Source organism: Stigmatopora argus, chromosome 21 (assembly GCF_051989625.1).
Source record: "Stigmatopora argus isolate UIUO_Sarg chromosome 21, RoL_Sarg_1.0, whole genome shotgun sequence".
NCBI lineage: Eukaryota > Metazoa > Chordata > Actinopteri > Syngnathiformes > Syngnathidae > Stigmatopora > Stigmatopora argus.
In genome coordinates, this window is record NC_135407.1 from 4,507,850 (window position 1) to 4,527,948 (window position 20,099).

The 20,099-nt window shown below is 43.6% G+C and overlaps 1 protein-coding gene across 1 annotated transcript; it reads right to left on the reverse strand.

Annotated features, from left to right (window-relative positions):
* Positions 1–862: 862 nt before the first annotated feature.
* On the reverse strand, positions 863–6,172 carry nfe2l3 (nfe2 like bZIP transcription factor 3). Its single transcript, XM_077589980.1, has 5 exons — positions 4,630–6,172; positions 3,133–3,210; positions 2,686–2,799; positions 2,184–2,619; positions 863–2,064 (listed from the first exon to the last, which is right to left on the reverse strand). Exons 1-5 carry the CDS (start codon positions 5,110–5,112, stop codon positions 1,298–1,300), a joined length of 1,878 nt encoding a protein of 625 aa, XP_077446106.1. The 5' UTR covers positions 5,113–6,172; the 3' UTR covers positions 863–1,297.
* Positions 6,173–20,099: the final 13,927 nt, after the last annotated feature.

Consider the following 20,099-nt stretch of genomic DNA (forward strand, 5'->3'; position numbering starts at 1 on the left):
TAAGTCATTTTGCCCACTTTGAATGTGATAGACGATGTTATATTTTTATAGACAGTGAAAGAAAAATTACATTTGAAAAATCTAATTTACGGAACAAATATTTGTCATATAAGTTACAGTTCAGTGTTAGGTCACTTGGTTTAATTTATCAAAACCTCAAAACTTTAGTCAATTCAATTTGGTAGGGGTCCCAAATTTAGAGCGTTCAAAATGCTCCCAAATCGTAGTGTGATTTATATTTTTAATCAGAAAGAATCATGTCAGAAAGCATTTTCAAGTCCCCAAGCAGAAAGGATAGAATCACATCCAACACCATGCAATCCAAAACATCTGCCCAGCAACAACAAAGAAGAAAAGGACATTTACAACAAAAATAAAAGTAAACACGTGGTCAAACAGATAAATAAAAAAATGAGAGTGAGAACCTAGGAGAGAACAAACTTCATGACCTACTTTGTGCATCTTCATTTAGAAGACATCAGAATGCCTCAGAAAAAACACCGCAATCCCAACTAAATACTTTTTTAAACAGTGGCAAACATACAACATGATTGTATTGTATCTTTAACGTGATGGTTTGCGTCCACGAGTGCATTTATTCAATTAAAAAAAAAACGGAGAGGTAGAAAATCTTGCCGAATCTAAAAAGAACCAATTCAAATTGTGCTTGAAACTAATTCACAATTAACCACTGCATGTAACTTAAGGCTTTGTCAGTTTAATCATTGGTATACTTGATGTCATCATAACAGAACCTTTCATAATTTAAAATTCAGCACCCCCCCCCCCCCCCCCCAAAAAAATCTGAACCGAATCTGTAAACTTCAGATATGTTATTTCCCACTCCTTAGGACACAGTTGCCATCATTCATAATTGTTTAATAAATACAGCCTTTAAGCACCCGTTTGTACTGTAGGTGGTGCACATTAAAACAAACAGCCCATGCTGACACGTAAGATCGATTCACTTGCCGCCATCGACGGCGAAGGACGTGCAATCCGTTGGGACCGGCCAGTCGAAACGGATTGGACATCCTTCGCCTTCAATGGCGGCGAAAGAGTCAAGGATGTTTGCAGGCACGAAAAAGCGAGCGCTTCCATCGTCCGTGACAAAAGAAGCATGTCCAGTGTGTAAGCTACGTCCCCCGCCAGTCATTTTCAATGGACTATTTGTCCTCTTTTTGGCAGCTTTGGCTGTTTTTCACTCCCGACAGCAGCGGTTTGAAAACGCCCGCCTCGGTAAGGAGCTGAGAGAAAGGCAAGAACGTTTTTTTGTGTCCGGCTTTGCGGAAGAACATCACTGCTTTTTGCCTTTCTTCCTTTTGTCCGTTTTGTTTCCGGCGGAGGAGACGGCGGGTCTCCTGGCGGGCTGCACCACCACCCTCCCGTTGGCCCCGCACCGCAGGGTGAACAGTTCCGGGTCGAGGGGCCGTCCCGAATCATCTCGGAGGCGAGCCAGGACGTCTCTGGTCAGCTGTCGTATCTGCTGCCCGACGGCGCCCATGGTCTTGGCCGTGATCTGCTTCTCCCTCAGCAATCGGTCTCTGTGGGCGTGGAGCCGGTCCACTTCCTCCTGGAGCCCCGTGATGGCGTCCAGTTTGCGCTTTCGGCAATTCTGCGCCGCCAGCTTGTTCTTCCCCCGCCGCCGGATGTCCCTGAGGAGCGTCACCTGATCGGGAGAGAAGCCGTGGCCGTCCACGATCTCCAGGAACTCTTCCACGGGCATGTTGACGATCTGCAGGACGGAGAAGGGGATGCACATGGAGCGGGCGCGCAGCTCGTCGCGACTCATCTCTCGCTCTTCGGCGCCGGGGCCTTCGTCGTCGCTCAGGGGTTCCTTTTTGACGCCCTTGCGGGACAGCGCCACCGTCGGCGGGTCGAAAAACGCAGAAGACGAGTAGCTGTGGTCGTGGCGCACGCTTTCGCCAAGACCCGCCCGGGGCCACGCCGCGCCGTGGTCCGGGAGGCCTTTCGGGGGCGGCGAATCCGCCTCGCTGCTGTAACCGGTGGCGCCGCACTCGTCTTCGCAGTACGAACTGGACGACGACGACATTTCGGACGAGCCTGAAAAACACCAAAACACAACTTCTAAGATGTTGGCCTACTTACTTCCTCTTATTTGGATGCCAAGACACGATGAGGCTACATTTGTACTAAACGTCCAGAAATTTCAAGTGACCAACCTGGGGAGACGGGACCTCCAGAACTGCTCTCTAACGAAAGCCCAGAGTCCGAGTCCAAGTCTTCCAGAAACTCTGGATTCACGCTCCCTAACGAGCCCATCAGCTGGGAGTCCAAACCCTCCAATCCGAGTCGATTGATCTGTTCGAAGACCGCCTCGTCCAGGCAGTCGCCCAGCGTGTTTTGCGACGACGTGCCGTCATTTAAGTTGCACACCGAGGCGAAGGGGAGCGCGGCCAGGCCCGGCGCCATCCCCGGCGAGGCGCTCGAACAGGACGAGCCGACGGACTCCTGGCGGAACAACGGCCTTTGCTGCCTGGCGTCCAACGTCCCGCCGCCGTTCACCATGGCGTCCAGCAAAGCGCAGTCCAGGCTGATCCCGTCGTTCCCCTCGACGTCCAGGTCGGACAGGCGCTCGGTAACGAGCGAGTCCATGTCCTGCGGAGGGAGCGGAATTTCAATTCTTCTCTTTACAAAAAGGAATGAACAGAGACGGTGACTTACGTCGAGGTCGGTGACGGGCATGGAGAGGAAACTGCTCCAGTGCTGGTCAAAGTCAGCCGAAGCGGGCAGATGACAGGTCGGCTCGCAAAGCGTGTCGATCCCATCGAGCGCGCTCTACAAGCGGATAACAAACAGCTTAAAAAAAGTTGCGAAACTAAATGACTCATTTAAACGTAAAGTCATTGCTATCATGGCCGATTACAAATCGAGTGGACGTTTATGAGGGATAAACTCATTGAAATTCACAGCAAAAGGATGGGACGCCGCATGATTGGACATTGATCATCTTCTACGGAAGGCCCTCAAGCGCTACTTCTGTTAGCTGGCGGCCATCTTGGGTAAGTCAACCAGCAGGCTCGAATAGTAAATTTCTTAGTCCTCCCCAAGACATATTTTAGCACCATGTATCGTTATTGCTAAGCTATTTATGATAGGGATGATCCATACCTCTTCTTCCAAAGTGGAACTAAGTGCCAATTGAGTGACAGGAGCAGATTCCTCCTCTTCTTTGAAGACATCATCCTCCTGCCGGCACACACAGAGACATATGTTAAAGAGCAAAGGTTAGGAAAAGGGGGCATTAACTCTTTGGCCACCATTAACGGAGCTCGACATCTAATCCGGGACATTTTGCTGACTGGTCAAAACGGATTGGACGTCTAGCGCCATCAACGGCACTAAAAAGATAATTTTTTCGTTCACTTGTAGAGGTATGTGTTCATCAGCAGCTGTTGTAACAACAGATGGAACTGTGACTAACTTTACTTTGCGGTTACAGATTGCAAATCGACCCATTGAGAGAAATTAGGCGACGCTGTCATCAAGTGTTTGTGCAGGAAAGTGAGTTCTAAAAAAGTTCTTGTGAAACAAGGAAGCTGTTATGACACGCGACAACAAGAAACACTTAAGTCGGCAGAGTTCACGTTCGATACGCTTATCTCAAACTATTATTTTCTGCTCCAACCTGATAAGGTCATGCTTGCGAGAAAAGCACATTCTTGTGACCGCCGTCAACGATGGGGGCTTAAGTACGCTTAACAGCTCTCCGACCACTCCTAGCTAGGCTATCATTACTTCCATCAATAGGGATTCACTTTTTCTAGAGGGGAGGTAATATCCAAGATTTTTTTGGAAAGCTTTGGTGTGGAAGTCCAAGTCCCGATTCTCCACGTCCGAACGCACGCAGCTGGCGGTTTATGTCTGAAGGATGGCGATATGGTTACACAATCGGCTGCATCAACTGCCCTGAGGACAGAGGAAATTCATGTGGCAGCTGCTTCTACTCCAGTCCATTTGTATCAAAGGCTGGGGATGTGTGATTTACAAGTTCATTTTAACGTACTGAGGTTTCGTAAAATCAATTCGTATACGCATTTGCTTGTTAATCAAACCAGATATCCAGTTTGGCTTTCCATGTGACTACTTGCAACTTCTCTATTTCCCCTGTGAACAATGCTATTGCTATCTACGGGCAAATGGGGGCATGTTCCGCACATTAAAACTTCAAACACTGTATCTTTCATGAAATATCTGATATCTGTTCATGGGGTCTTGATTAATCCAGTTGAACTACTTAACACAATACTTTATTTTCCTTTAGTGGTGACATTCCTGGTACTACTTTGGATTGTTTTCATACACTTCATGGTGTCCCGTTCTGCTTTCACTTTGTGCTTGTCCTTGATTAGAGAGTGAGTACAATAGTTAATTCACTTTTATTGTTATTGTTATCTACCACTACCCCCACAAGATGGCAGTTATGTACTTTTTGTTTTTTTCCTAAAGGAAGCTCCTCAAACGTCTATAACCTAGCCACTTATAATCTGGTCCTACATACATCATACATTTTCCACTTTGACATGAATACATTTGACACATTTTCATAGTATATCTAAACAGCACTTCCTTCTTGTTAGATGATTAAACTGGACCATGACTACTTGCCTCTTTTATAACCCTGCTGACACATGGCCCAGATGGAGATGTTTGCTGCAGTTCCTGGTTCCTCCCATCGTTGCTTTGGTACCCAGGGCTCTCTGGGTCCGGTTCGGTGTTAGTCTCGCTGCTCGTTGAAGGCTGTCCACTGTCAGACTTGTCCACGGGGGACACTTGGTGCACCAGCCATGTGTTGAGCTGCGTGGGGAACCGCGGAGAACCGAGAGTCCTCACCTCCTCGAGAAGCCGGCGACTCGCAAAGAAATAGTCCAACTCGGGGCATTTGGGGTGCACGGTGTGTCCCCCGAGAGTGTCTCTCAAATTGTGGAAGGGCGTCTGGGTGTAGGCTGAGCTAGGACCCAAGTTAATCTCAATGAGAGGAGAGTAGTAGCCGCTTAGGTAGCTGTCGATGTCCACGCGAACTCCAATCAAACTGAGCAAGATGGTCAACTGAATCAGGCCTTCTGTGAAGTATTTTTTCGCGACTTGCATTTTCTAAACACGTTGGCACGGCGGTTGAATATGTAATGCGGGCCTAACAGTTCCTCTTTTCCCCTCCCCGAGTGGACAAAAGGAAAGCCTAACAAAGAGCACGCCTTGCCCTGTCAGACAAAGAGGTCCGCCCGTACCGGCGAACTCGTAGGCTATAGCAAACGCCGTGCTAGGTGCTAAGCTAACAGCTTTATGACCAATTACCGTAAACCTCTTGGAACAAACATAGCGATACACGCTACCTTTCAATCCCTTGTAGTAGACAGCTCGTCGTTTTAATGTTCAAGGCCCAAAGACGTCATTAATGTTACGTAAAGGCGATGTGAGTGAAGCTCGATGCGGAGAACCAAAGAGTGCTCCCCCAGGAAGAACTTCCAAGCAATTTGCATAACTGAGAAAGATTGGGTAATCGCCTTCCCCACAACAAGCGCTGATTGGATAACAACGCTGCTTCTCATAATTGTAACCAATGATATTGCCTCCTTATGACACACACTTCCTGGTTACACCCCCGCCCCTAAAACTACATAAATATTACAAAAACAAAAAGAGGACACTTACTTTGGTTCATATTTCTAAATGAATGTTACATTAAGTTATTTCTTATTTTAAATATACCACCCCTTACGGTCTTGTTTATCACTCTTGACATGTTACGACATAGTAGTTAGGTTGCACATGCCGGAATCATATGTCTCTCGAGGAGAGTTCATACTACTGACCTGTTTTTGTGCTATGTTTAGCCTACTGGAAAACGTTAGAATTACAGTATGGACTTGGTAAACTTGTTTTCAGAGTTGAACTTCGGTAAATTACTCATGAGACTTTTAATTACTATTGACCATAACCATAACCTCATTGGGTTTTCGGGAACCTATATTTTAGCTGGGATTGCGGGACTGGTTACCAGCCAGTCCCTGGAATATGTAAACAAAACAAGTCTTTACTCTGACGTCAGAACACCCAAGTTTAATAAACAACAACAAGCACATGAGAGAATAAGTGGAACATGTAAACACACAGGGAGGCCAAAGGTGACATTTGAACCTCAAAGCCACTTGGCCCACAGTCTAGCCTGCTTTAAATATATTTGTTGTCACGTTTATCTTATTGACCTTTTCCAAATATAATTTGTTACTCTCAGCAATGTTAAATACAATAGTTTTCACACCCCAAACTATAATTATTGTCCAAAGGCTTCATAATTTACAACTTTTCAAAATCTTGAACAATGCAAAAATAGTTGAGCATTACATTATACTACATATGAAATCAACTAGTGTTACGAGTCAGATAACTCATGAATTGTATAATACAAATTGTAAAGCCGTGATTATTTCCACAAACATCTAATTTGTGGCAAAATGTTACCATAATCATATTACTTTGTATTAATTCTGATCTATAACTGGCTTCTAGCTACAGGATTGATTAAATAAACGGGTTCCTAAACCAATAGAAGATTTATGAACTTCATTAGTATGTGATATTAAGAAACAACTTGGCTTCCAGCTACATTATTTTTTCTTTTTGGGACTGCCGGCTAAACATATTGTGCGTAGCTCAAAAGCGACACCTGCTGTTTTAAAACCGTAGTAGTAAATGCTTTTTTAAAAAAAGTCTAGTTTGATCACAAATTGAGGAAATATTGATTTTAGCTATTTTACTTTTTTGTCTTAGTCGGGCATATTAAATGTTTTAATTGCATACAGTATATTTATAATTATAGACATTACTTACTATTTCAGTGACGCTGGAAAACAAATATACAAACAAAGACAGACTAATACCATTCTGGCATTTGCAAAGTTTACTTTAAGGTGGAATGGTATGCATTCCACATCACTTTTTTTTTATATAGTTTAATGATGCAACTATATCAACGATAAGGGAAAAACAAACAAATTGTAATTCAAAGCCAAGTAAAATGAGTAATAAATAACATGTTGAGATATATAAATGCGCATTACCAGTCCTTAAAAATTGAACAATAAAAGAAAAAAAGCATTTAAAAAAAGCGTCCCACCAATCCATCGTCACAAAATCGTTGAGCAAAATAAAAAGGGAAGAAAAAACGTAGCGAATACTCTCCTCCAGTTGATCAGACACTGTTTCACTTCCACCTGATGATTCCACATGTATTTTAATAACGATGTGAAATTCAGTTAAATCATATTAGTGAAGTTCTGACAGATTTATCGCAAGACAAGGAGGCTCTTAAATCATAGCCACACGCTGCTCCAAAGTTCAAGCTGATTGGCTGAGCTTCTGGTGACATCACGGAAAATGCTACGCATGCGCGTTAGGGAGGAAGGATTGCAAAACATAAGGATATCACGGAGGTTGCTTCGGAACTATTTCTCATCACAAATAATTGGACAATTGTTAATTTAATAAAATTAATACATATTTTTTTGGTGCATCACAAGTTGCATTTTAAATCGAGCCAATTTTGACTGTTAGTGACATGTTGAGTATTTAGTTCCACCTTTTGAAATTGAAGGTGTATTTATATCAATCTTTGCAATGGGTCAATTTTTCCACGCTGAATAGACAGTGCATGAAAACTATTCAATTTGACAACGAGCCTATTGATTGGTAGACTACTTGATTTAATAGTCACACTAAATGTCTAAGCAGGCACTACTAGCATTGATTAGTCTGCTTAAATGAGATTAAACGATTACTTTGCTCTTGTAGATATTTTCTATCTTGTGAAATTACAGTACTGCCCTATATTTATGCATGTGTATAGTCATTATTGGTATTTTCAATTAAAACGATTTTCTTATATTTAATAAATAATCCCAACTTGCTTTCAAAATAAATTTACAGTACTAGAATTTTTGTGTAATCAAAACGAATTGACATCATTTAGGGTTTAGAATGTCGTAATTGTTTTCTGTATTTAAAAATGAATGCACAAAATAAAAACAATAAAAATGGTGGCATGTTAAAATTGTACACAATTCATTTGAAAACCTTTGCAGTAAATGTCTTTTTTTTAAAGTAGGTGTTTTAATTATTTTGTAATGCAAATCTATGTTAAATATATAAATTTATAAATATAGATAATTATTTTTAAATGATAATTTAAGAATTAGGAACGTGTGTGTGAGGGAGTGAGTGTGTTTTGCTCGAGAATGAGGAGCTCTGTCCTCCAGAGAGCAAAACATCACACTGGCCGCCTCTGTCGTTCTCGACTCACTCGCCGCGTGATTGACAGGTACCCTTAGCCAATCACAAACATCCAACCTCTCTATTGGATTACGGCTAGAACGCCCTCATTTTACACGAACCAACCAGAAACGGCTCTATGCCCCCCTTTTCGAGTGACCTCTTTAGCGCTACACAGTGGAACTAAATAGTATAACACCTGATTAATTGAACTGGGAGATTTTAATGTGGCTCAAAAGATTATTTTCTTTTAATGATATAATATTTCGGGGTCTATTTTTCAACCCAATATATTTAAAAACATATCCAAAACGCTCCCCTAATTTTCCCCCAGTTTAGCAACGACAACGCATTTCATCCCAGAGGTTTTACAGTTCAAACTCAATCGCTAGATGTCAGCAGTGTGCAGATATTAACTCCATCTCCTAACCTTGCTTTAAATATGAATTTCTTCATGACGTTCTAGAGTTCTTTGTGCTGCTTAACGTATCCACCCATTGCCAGAAACTATAAAATGTAACATTTTCAACATGTTTACATTTTTCCTAACCCTTAATGTAGTCTCCACCCACCTCAAAAGAATCAAAAGGCCACCACGGATCCAAAAGCAAGTCAAAGTGCCGACAATCTGCCAACCAACACACACACTTTTTCTTCCTTTAAGCACAAAAGGCAGGCCCGGATTTGATGTCAGCCTTAATAAAGTCGCAGCTGCTTGCAGAGACTAAACACAAAACATACAAATGAAAAAAAAAACTGCCTGCAACGAAGAAACACTTATGTATGTAAGCCCAATTTTTGGGTATAACAACCAAGCAGTGTGTAGCTATTGTGTCTGCTACTAATGGACTCCTCACCATGTCACTACTCCCCCCCATATCATATCTAGTGTGTCCCCCTGGGAACTGATTAAAAGGCTTTCTACCAAGGGTGAGGGGAGAAGATGAGTAGCTCATGAAGAAGAGTGGTCCTTATTACCCTGCATGTCTGGACATGAGGGGTTGGAGTGGAGGTCCTCTTTAGAGAATCGATAGAGATAGCGTTCGCCTACGCTAGCGCTAGCGGTGTCTCCTCTTGCCATTAGAGGTAATGTGTCTGCTATTGACACAGTCGGCTTGAGGGACGGTGACAGAAATACAGTAGAGCCCCGTGAGGTCATTAAGCCGTTGGCTTGTCTTTACTGGCAATAGGCGTCCCATCTACTTTGACTAGGAAGGCTGACAGCGTCAAGGGTTTGACATTTTGCCATGATTCATCAACTGGTAATCAAATGAATCAACTACTACATATCTAAATTTAAAAAGGGCAAAAAAACTAAATATTTGTTTTGTTCAATTTCAGTTATTTTAGTTTAAAAAACTGTAAACAGTCGGTTTTAATTGTAAAAAAATAATAAATGCAGCAAGTACACCCAGCTTTTTATTCAATTTTTCATTTTATATTTATTTTATAAAAATGCCAAAGGGCCCAACAACTAACTGTAACTCGACCCTTATCTCATTTGATTTTTTTCAAAAGTAAACATAGTAATAATTATAAATATTTTTGGATAAAATGATTATTTTTACTGAACAAAAGGAGAAAAACTCCTTTAATTTTTGCTCATTCATCTATTCATTTTCTATTTTAAAAACTGGAAAACAGTAAATTCTCCCAGATATTTCTTTCAACATCATTTAACCTGAAATGCACATCTAATTTTATGTGGCGGGCCGGATTTGGCCCTCGGGCCTTAAGTTTGACACCCAAGTTTGAGGGGATTCCTGAAAAGTGAAGATTTACATTGGATAATAATTCCGCCGTGATGGAAGGTATAAACTTACCCAAGTCGTGAATTTGAGTTACTCGTGCTTTACTTGGCTTGTTGCATTTGATAGCGCCTCGTGAATCACTGCACGGTCGCGGATGATACAGTAGGTGGGCTGTTCGGGGGGGAGGGGGGGGGGGGGGGGGGGTGGCTGGGGGTCTTCCTTTACCTCCTCTGCCGGCAAACCCTGATGGAAGTAACAGCACAATGTTAATATGAGAAGGTGTCTTTGGTCAGGCTAGCGGGGCGCTACAGGACCGCGGACCGCGGGGAGATTGACCTCCGACCCGGCTGACTCGCTCGCCCACGGGGTCACCGAGGGAGGGGCTGGCGCGACGGGGGACGGGCGGCGTAATTGATGTCGGGAGAGAGGCCCGAGGAGGCTTGCTGCGAGCGGGGGAGGAGGCGGGAAACCCGAGGAACCAGATGAGGGGGTCTGCTCTGTGTCTGCCGGCGTACGCCGCTTAAATTCGGGGTGTTGTTCAAACGATCAGAATGAGCCCCTTGGAAAACCCGACTGAAACCAACGGGGAAGTGCCGTTTGAGGCTTGGGAATTGGGTACTCGGAGGCGTAGTGGTGAGCCACGGTCGCTCTTAAAGATGGATGTCAAAGGGCCATCTGAATTGCCGAGGTGGGGAGAAGGGGAAGCAATGGCTGACAGATGTTGGCGGAGGCGTTTGGCTACCACCAGCGCCGTGTGGGACGTTGTGCCGACAGCAATGGCGCTCGTACAAATAGTGCCGTAAAAATCATTTTACTACCGTCGGTGGCCATGTTTTTTCGAGACCGGTAGTAATTGGGCTTTCGTCAGTAGCGCGTTGAAGCCCTTCCACGTCGACGCTTTCGAAAACTCCTATTTGAACCCTTTCAAATCAAATATCTGGCGACTCGCGGGTTAGCCTTTTTGGGCGTGAGATTTCGTCAAAAGTTACGAGTTTCCACGGTTCGACAGAAAGTGGAAATGAGGCAATGGTGCTCGCCACGCGTGATGATGACTGCACGCCAAAAGGAATATGCCGATGGATTGATTAACAAGCCTGTCCGTTTGGAAAGGAATCTTTGGCAATGTCCCACGAAGCTAAATATTGAACAGAAGTCGAGTGAGTGTTGGCTATGCGGAAAACGCCATCACTGTTGTTATTTTTTTGGTCTGAACCAAAGAAAACAAAGCATGCACTTCCAAGACTTTGAAAATAAAATATCGATACCAATCTTGAGATATTATTTCTCGCCGTTGATCGATCGAGGGAACAATAAAGCACCCGGGCTTCCGTGCGTGTTTTGGGAAAGGATTTAGCAGGCATGCGTATTAATGGCGATGACCCCTGATTTGCTATGGCTGACTATAGAAGAAAGCAGATGGTGTTACACAAGGGGGAGACGGAGGGGGAGACGGTGGGGAGGAGGGGGGTGGCTTTGGCATGTTCCCCGCTTTGGACCGGAGCTTGAACATTACTGCCGCCTGTATGTTTCCCGTCCAAGCATCTGAAGGTGGGCAGCATTCCAACACAATCAAGCAAGCAAACAAAACCTGTTCGGAAATGGCGGCGAGTTTGCGTGTGGTTTGCCGTCTCCAAATCTGGTCCTGTTTGACCAGCGCAAACCAGAAGCCGCCCGTTGAGTTCAAATGAGATTTTGGCCCGCAAACTAAGACAAAAGTCAGATATTGAGCTGCGGGAGGACACTTGTAGAAGCGAGCGATCCCCGTAGCTAATAGCCGTGATGGGGCGGCGGCCGTGTTTTTTCCGCCCCCGTGAGTGACACCATTGATGTCGGGGAACGCGGTGCCGCTTTCAGGAGTTTGTGACTGTTGGGGTGTAACGCCGATGAAGACTTCATCGCGCTTTGCTGTGCTCATGATGGGAGGCTGACCCTTATCCTCCCAACAGCTGAATGCGTTTTCATGCTATAACCGTGTCTAGCTAAAGGTTAGTTAACGTAAATGCAACTTCGTTTTTTTAAAGAAATGATTATTTTGGTAGTAAATGAATCCCTGATGATTGTCGCAATGAGTCGATTGATGTTTTGGACAGTTATGTGACATGGGGATCAACATTGTTTTTTTTTACAAATATCATTGGTTTCATTGAGGTTTACAAACATGAGATAATAGCTCTTGTTTTCTTAGCTGTTTTTTAATCTTAAATGTTAATTTTCAAAATTAAAAGTGGAATATTACATAATTGAAGAAAACATTTTAAAAGGATGGTAAATTGAATAATGAACATATGTTTTGGCTCAATCATGTCTCAAAATGTTTATTAAACTAGTTTTCAATTCATTGGATAGATTAGTTATCAATGAGTTAATAAATGATGAATGCCACATTTCATATTTCCTTGTTTCAGTACTTTTACAAAATGTTTCAACGCTATAAAAAGTGCTCAATTCGAGTGACCCATTCATACATTTAGAAATACATGTCAAATATAAATATATTCATACAATGTTCACCAAATCAAAAAGAGCTATCCAGCAGACAATTTTACCAATCAAAACAGATTAAACGATCACGTCAATGACTGAATGAGACGATCGAGATTCAAACTCTGAACCCAAACATGTATTTATCCCTGTGTATTCTCATGGAGTAGGCGTACCTAATATTCTGACCAGATCGCTCCAATTGAAACATCACGTCACATTTTAAGTGCCACTTGATGATCAAACTGCTCCCCCGGAATAAAATTCTTCTAAAAACATAGCGCCACGCACGTATATAAAGCCCCATGAATCCATCCGCCGCATCGGCGCATTAACGACGTGCCCGCTCACGTGCGTGTATTTCTTCCCTTGTAAATGGTAATCGAGGAAGTCCTAAAGGGAGACGGAGGGGCGAATAAATGGAGGATTTTCAGCTTGTTAAATGGAGCATTAGAGGGGCTTGTGACTGGGACTTGTAGGCTATAAAAGCTAACAGTTTTAGTGCGTCGGCTCACGGCTTGACAGCTCCGCTGTTTGGGTGGCGTCAAGGCCGTGGAGGCCGTGGAGGCCGGACGCCGCTTTGGGCCATGCTTTACGCCACTCATTTGGCACATGGGGGACTTGGAAGGCCCACCCCGGGCAGATTTAAAGCCCCACCAAGGCGTGCCACTCTGTATCTCCGTTTGGCTTCTTCTCTCGCTATATTTGCAAGGACGAGGGCGGCATTTGGTATAACTAGGCATCTCCGATTTGAGCCAAAATGGCCGTGTGTCGGTTCAAGTCCCAGATGGGAGCGCAGGATGGGTGAACGCTTAACTTGAAAGCGTGCAGGACTGAAATATTTTTCATTGGCTGCCATTGACAAACTAGAATTGCTCTAAAAATGAAGCATTCGTGCTAGGCTTTATACTTACAACATGAAAATAATAAATAAATAATAAATCTCACAAATATAGATACGTGATTAAAAGAACATATTTAGCATTATTTGAGTTTAAAAATAAATGTCAAGAAACATCAAAAGTAACAAGTGAAACGTGATTATAATCCTAAAAAAAAACATTTTCCAATGCAGTCTTTAGCGATAAAAAATGTCCTTATTAAAAGGACCAATTATTATGGACCAACAATGGTTCACAAAAGACAGCCATTTTTTTTTAAATGTTATCATTAATATTTCTTTGTAACAAATACAAGCTATCAGGCTGTTTGCGTGTGAGCTCTGCCTGCCTACGACTGGAGCAAACAGATGGGAAATGGGAAGCCTTGAACCATATCACGGTGACAGCTATTATGACAGATGACTGTATGGTCTCCGAGAGGAAAAACTCTCTCCGTCCCGCTCGCGTCTTCTAAGCTCCGATGACTCGAAATGTCTCCCTCCGATTCTCTTTCCCCGGGGTCAAAAGGTCACCCGAGGAAGAAAATCAAACAATTAGCTCCCAAACCCGCAAAATGTCACCCACATTTCAGTATTTACTGAAAAAAAACAGCGCCTTTCCTCATCTTCTATTTACACAGGTGACGTTAGCGGTGCGAAAAAAATGCCTATTTCTTATCCCGCAAATCAAAATCAGGCGTGTGGATCTTCCTGGGGGGAACGCGGCTCCGCCGTCATTTGCGTGGCGGCCAAAGAATCCGTCCGTGCACCGTGACGGGGTTTCGGACGCTTCAAATGGCCGGCGGCGGCGCGGATGCTCGCGGGATTCGGCGCGGTTGCTCAGAGACGGCGGCCTCTTTCGGACCACATAAGTTGATAAGATTGATTGATATTTTTTAATGCTGGCCCCTGATTTATTGTCGGAATTAGTTCAAGGCTCGTTTGCCGCTGATTGGCTTCATAAAAATGATCTACCGCTTGAAGAAAAGAGGCCATTTTGCAAAAGGTGTAAAATACTACACTTGACACATTTGTCTGTCTTCTTTTTTCAGGGGGCGGCTGTTAAATCATTCGTTGGCTGGGAGCGAATGATCGCTGCCGCCCGGCCTTCCACATCAAATGGATTGGACGTCTATCACATTCTCGGACAACAAAACAGTTGTTTTGAGGTTTAACAAAAAATTTCTGCTTCTTTCTTTACTATCGACTTCAATCCAAAAGTACAAAAACTTACACAATACTAGCGCTTATGAATAATCAAATTACCTTATTTTTCAGATGATAAGCCACACCAGCCAAAGAATTCACAATGACAAGAAAAAATATACATAAAAGTTGCCATTTTGAGAAGGCCATTTTTTTAAAATCAGAAAATAAGAACAAAAATATGTTAAAGTAACAATACTACAGGATAAATACGCAGCTGGTAACATAACACTTGGGGGGGAAAAAAACTAAAGTTGAACCAAACTATGAACTAAAGTGCGATTTATAGTCCGGAAAATACGTTACATATTTGAAAAACTCTACTTTTCAAGTACTACTCTTCTCGTCTTATACTCCAAACGCATTTTTTTTGTCTTAAATGACCCAAAATGATCAATGATTAGTCGTGTATTTATTGTGGCGGCCCTATTGTAGACTTACTGTATTGCGTGTTCTGGAAATACTTATTTTTTAAAGCATAGTCTGGTAATGACGTTGTCCCGATTCCAGTGATTTATCTTGCGATTTCAAATCCGACACAAGATCCCAATCTTAAACCGTTCGAGTCTCGCAGTGTCAACAGCTGTCTTCCAACTGACGTCAAGCGGGGACAATGGAAAGTCTCCAGACTAATCCTGGAAGGATAATAATAACCGTGATAAGACGTCTCCAAAAAAAACTTTGCTCCTACGCGATACAAACATCAAATGTGCGCCTAATCTTGCAGATTTTATTGCAAGATGAAGACTTGAAGGAGCATTTTGTAAAAAAAAAAAAACTCTTTATCTTGGCTCTCCCTTTTACGAGCCTCTCCTTCACTACTGATACGAGAGCCAAGAATGTTTCATTTTTTTTTGTCTTTTTAGGAAGAAAAAGCCCTTTCTCGTTGCATTATATCGTTTGGAATCTCGAAGAATCAAGAGCTAATTTGTCCTTGACCATCTGCGTGATGTACGATCCAATGAAGTTGGCCTCGCCATGACAAAAATCAAAGGCTCGGCCATGCGCTTTTTACATCGTCAATAACGACTTGGAGCTCGTTAAAGCTTTTTTATAGTCCGAAAATCAACTTCTCCTCACTCCTTGAATCTTGCCTCTGCTTTGTTGACGCCGTCCAGAACGCCGGCGAAAACCTTCGGGCCAATTGCGTGCCACGCCTGTCGTCAATCAACGTACTAATAGCTATGTTTTACCATACAACTATTGAAGAGAAAAATGAACTATATATTCTTTTTAAATGGGAAGATTGATTTTGAATTCTTGTATTTGAATGCCAATGGCACAAAAACATGAGGCCCATCCACTTTAAAAATATTGAACTTCTATTACAGGGAATACTCTAAATACAAAAAAGCTAACTGTGTGATATTATACAGCGATTTTTTTTCTTTTTGCGCCGCCATTTGTGTACTTACGTCTTTTAGCTGGATGCCAAATGGCCAAAAATGAGCATTTACTGGTGGCACATCCACTTTAAAAATATTGGACATCTATTTCAGCTAATATGCTAAATCCCCCCAAAACTGTAATTGTGTGATATTATACGGTGATTCTTTTGTTTTTCTTTTGCGCCCCCTGTTTGTGTACTTGCGTCTTTTCGCTGGATGCCAAATGGCTAAAATTTGTCGTCTATGACTGTCACTCATAGTGAAAAAGTTAATGATGGTCCCAGCCCAATCCATCACTTCTGCTAAATTGACATGAGCGAATGGCACACAGGAGAAAAAGCCAATGTTTCTTGCCCGACGGACGGTCAAATGATCAACATTCACAAGCCGGGGACTTTGTCTTCTTTGTCTTAGCGAGCGTGTTAAATGAGCTCCAAACAGATGGCGGCTGTCTTGCCGCCAAGCTGTCCGGCAAAACAATTTGCCCGCATGCGAGCCACCCAGGATTGATTTGTGCCTTTCTGGGGTTCTACGTTGCCCTGTGCTTGCGTGGCGTACCGCCTATCTTTTGCGTGGCGCAGCGTCTATCTTTTGCGTGGCGCAAACCCGATCCGGCATGATGTCACCCGCAGCTGGCGGCCGGCTGACGGACAGTTTCCGCACCACAACACGGGGGCTTATGGTCCGCCTGTCAGGCCGGCTGACGTCTGAATGACACCAATGAGAGCCAGCCGTCCCTCCGCTTTGGAGGCGGCCACTGAGTGACAGCCAGTAAGAAGCCAGAAAGGGCGTCTCTCAAGCCCAAAGTCATCTCTTTTTAACTTTTTTCTCCCAGGTTTTTTTTTCTCTTCCTGTCAAGCTTTTCTTCTCCTCCTTTTGCTAGCCGTTGGCTCTTCAGCCAGCTTTACGTCTGGCTTTTTAAGAGGTTTTTTTTTTTAGCTTTTGTTTTCATCTCAGTGAGGCGCCTTTGCAGTGCCAACGTGGAGGTTATGTTTTCCTGACCGTTTGTCACTTTGTTATCAAGTTCTAATGAGGTAAATCTTGTAGTGGTATTGTTTAGGCCTAGGAAAATATATGATAAGATAAAAGCTTTTTACTGCTCAAAATACAATGAATTGAAGAGAATATGAACATTTAAAAAAAAAAAAAAAGGCTAATGGCGCTAGTCATCCCCCTGATTTCCCTTCACCCTCTGGCCACTTCCTGCCGCACGGCCCACCCAAGTGCCTTTCAGCCTGGCACCCCGAGGCCCGGCAACCCGCGTGACCCGGCACCCACGGACCCCGAGAAGCCTTTGCACCCACCGACCCCTAACCCCTTCACCCGCTGTCCCACGATCTGCTCTCATTTTACCCGTGGCGATTCTCTCTGGCGTTAACGCCGGTCTACGCTTTCGTCACCCCCCCCCCCCAAATAAAAAAAGTCTGACGAGCAAAGAAAAGCGGACCCGCCTGTCCACTTGAGGCCAATCTTTCTATCTGACTACGTTTGCGTCTCATTTGTCCATCACGTCCTTTCAAATCCATCTCCTCCTCTAAGTGGCGTCACATTGGCCGGGTCAGTCAATCTCCATCTCGTCCGGCGGCGCTGACGTGCGAGACCCTCGCTTGTCTGTTGTCCGTCCCCCCCCCCTTTGTTGTGCGCCCCTGTGTTCTTTTCCTTTTTGCTTTGTGAGAAACTCTTAAGGGCTTTTGTTGGGAGTTGGAGTCCCTTCCATGGCGACCGCTGCTGACTGACACGTTTAAAGGGCTCTCTTCATCGCGGGGGCCACGAAAGGCATGAAGGAATGCGTGTGGGGCGGTGGCGGCGGCAGCGGGGGTGGAACTCGCTTCAGATTGGATATTTGACCATTTGCTACACCTGCAGACTATAAAACGATTCGCTCGCCGTCTCATTTTCTCGCTCGCTAAAATGTGTCTTAAGTTGGATCGTATGAACTTGTTGGCCGCCATGGACGTCCAGTTTAAGGCAAATAAACTTCTGACGAGTTATAGTCGCGTAGAATTTGTATTTTTTGGAAGGTTATAGTCACGCTTTACAGTTCGGCGGTCATTAATGGCCTTGGATTGACATCCGTTTTCCCACATTGCACCTTCGTTGCTATTACTTTGTCACGCTAATCATGACATATACGTATAATTCATATTATATAAAGCTATGGGCATGAAATTAAACTCATCCTGGTAAAGAAAAGTTGTGACTACTGGAAATGTGTATTTTTCCAGCTTTTAAATATACTTAACTCATTGGCTGTCATAGACAAGCCATGACTACAATGTAAAGCTACTTATAGCAATGTAGCATGTTTATGATGTAATAGATATGCTTCCATCCATTTCTGTTCTCTATTCTGTCAATTGGCTGCCATTGGTAGATGGCGATGGACGTTCAAATGGGAAAAAAAAAATCCCTTCATGTCAGGGAAATATTTGTCCAAGCGTGTGTACAAGCAAGCAAGCAAGCAGAGAGAAGGCCCGTGTTGTGCTCACACGTGTTGGTCCTCTCATGTATGGCGTTCATTTTTCTTCCCCAAGGGTTACTGCGATGTTTATCTCGGCGACAAGGACAAATAAACACGGGCAGAGTCAATCTCAGGCGGGCAATCAGCGCCAAAGCTTCCACAATTCTGCCAGACTATTTATTTATCCGCACTTCCTTTGAAGCCTCCCCACTCAGATACGATACACACACACACACACACACACACAGAGGTTGTTAGTCCATCTTATACTTGGAGCAGAAGGAAGCTTTTATTCCAACATTTCCAAGTAATGACTTCAATCTTCACAATGCACTTCGCTCTGTGTTTTATCTCATTTTTCACCCGACGCAAAACAGAGCCCAATCGTTCTCCGTCAGCCGTCCAAGCCAAAAAAATCGCAACGATAAGACGGAGCGCCTCGGGAACGGGGAAAGGACGGCGATTGACCTTCGGACCGACGGAAACCCCGCGGCTCGACGGACACCCAAAAGCGTCCGAGTCTGCGCAGCGTCAGAAAAGGACGGAAATTTGTACGCGAATACCTCACGTCAACCCAAGTCAAACATGGACTCCCTGGCAGTCAGAAACTCAAAGCCATGAAATAACACAAGCCAGAGACATTCCAAAGCACCCGGCGAGAGCGCCTCAACTATTGCAACAACATACAGCATTCGGGCCCCCCTCCAAAAAACCCTAAAAAACGGAATAAACGTGAGCTCAGCATTTAACATTTCAACGATCGTCCGACAACACGACCGCATTCGTGCCTGTCTAAAAAAAGCCAATTGATTTAAAGTCAATGGCTGACCATCACAGCAGTCAAACATGTCAGAGGAAAAGAAAGGAGAAAAGTCGTCTTGGAAGCACTTTTGCGGTCGTTCCTTTCACTTTTCCATGAGTTCAACTTCCATTTTTTTGCCAAAGAAGTGAATGGGATAAAAACTTTGGGATAGACGGTGCTTATTTTTAGGCCGGATTCGCCACGTCAAGACTTTTGAGAAGATCCAGCGTGAGATTTAGTGAGCGATTGTCATGTTTTGCTGGAACACGTGAGCGTCTCCAGCAGCTATCGATCTCCGGGGCATTCTAATTACGCCCTAATTGCGGCAAATTGGATTCAATTGCCTTTGATTGCATGTAATTGGGGCGCTGGGCTAATCAGATTCAAGATCAGAGGAGTCTCCGCCTACAAATGTACACGTCCAAAGTAGCGAGTGATTGCCGCCACTCGTCGACCATCAAACGGGATTTTTGTGTTGAAGTTGGAAAGAAATCAACTAGAAAACATTCCAGATTTTTGAAAAAGGATCTCCATATTTATCCAGTTGTATTATGTCATGTGCTCGTTAGGAAAAGAAAAAGAAAATTGAAAATAGCCAGAATTTGGGATGCCACTGACGTTGATAGATTATTGTGTCATTCAAATTTGAGAGGGAAAAATTCTAAAGTAGGAAATATTGAATCAATACACCAATAATGAGTGACTGCCATTGACAATGATGGATAATATTTTCCAAAAATGGTTTTCAAATTTTATGGAAAGAGTCTTCCGATCTGAGTATCTTAGCATGGTAGGCTAATTAGGCTATTTTTGGACTATATATATAGTTAATAATACAGTA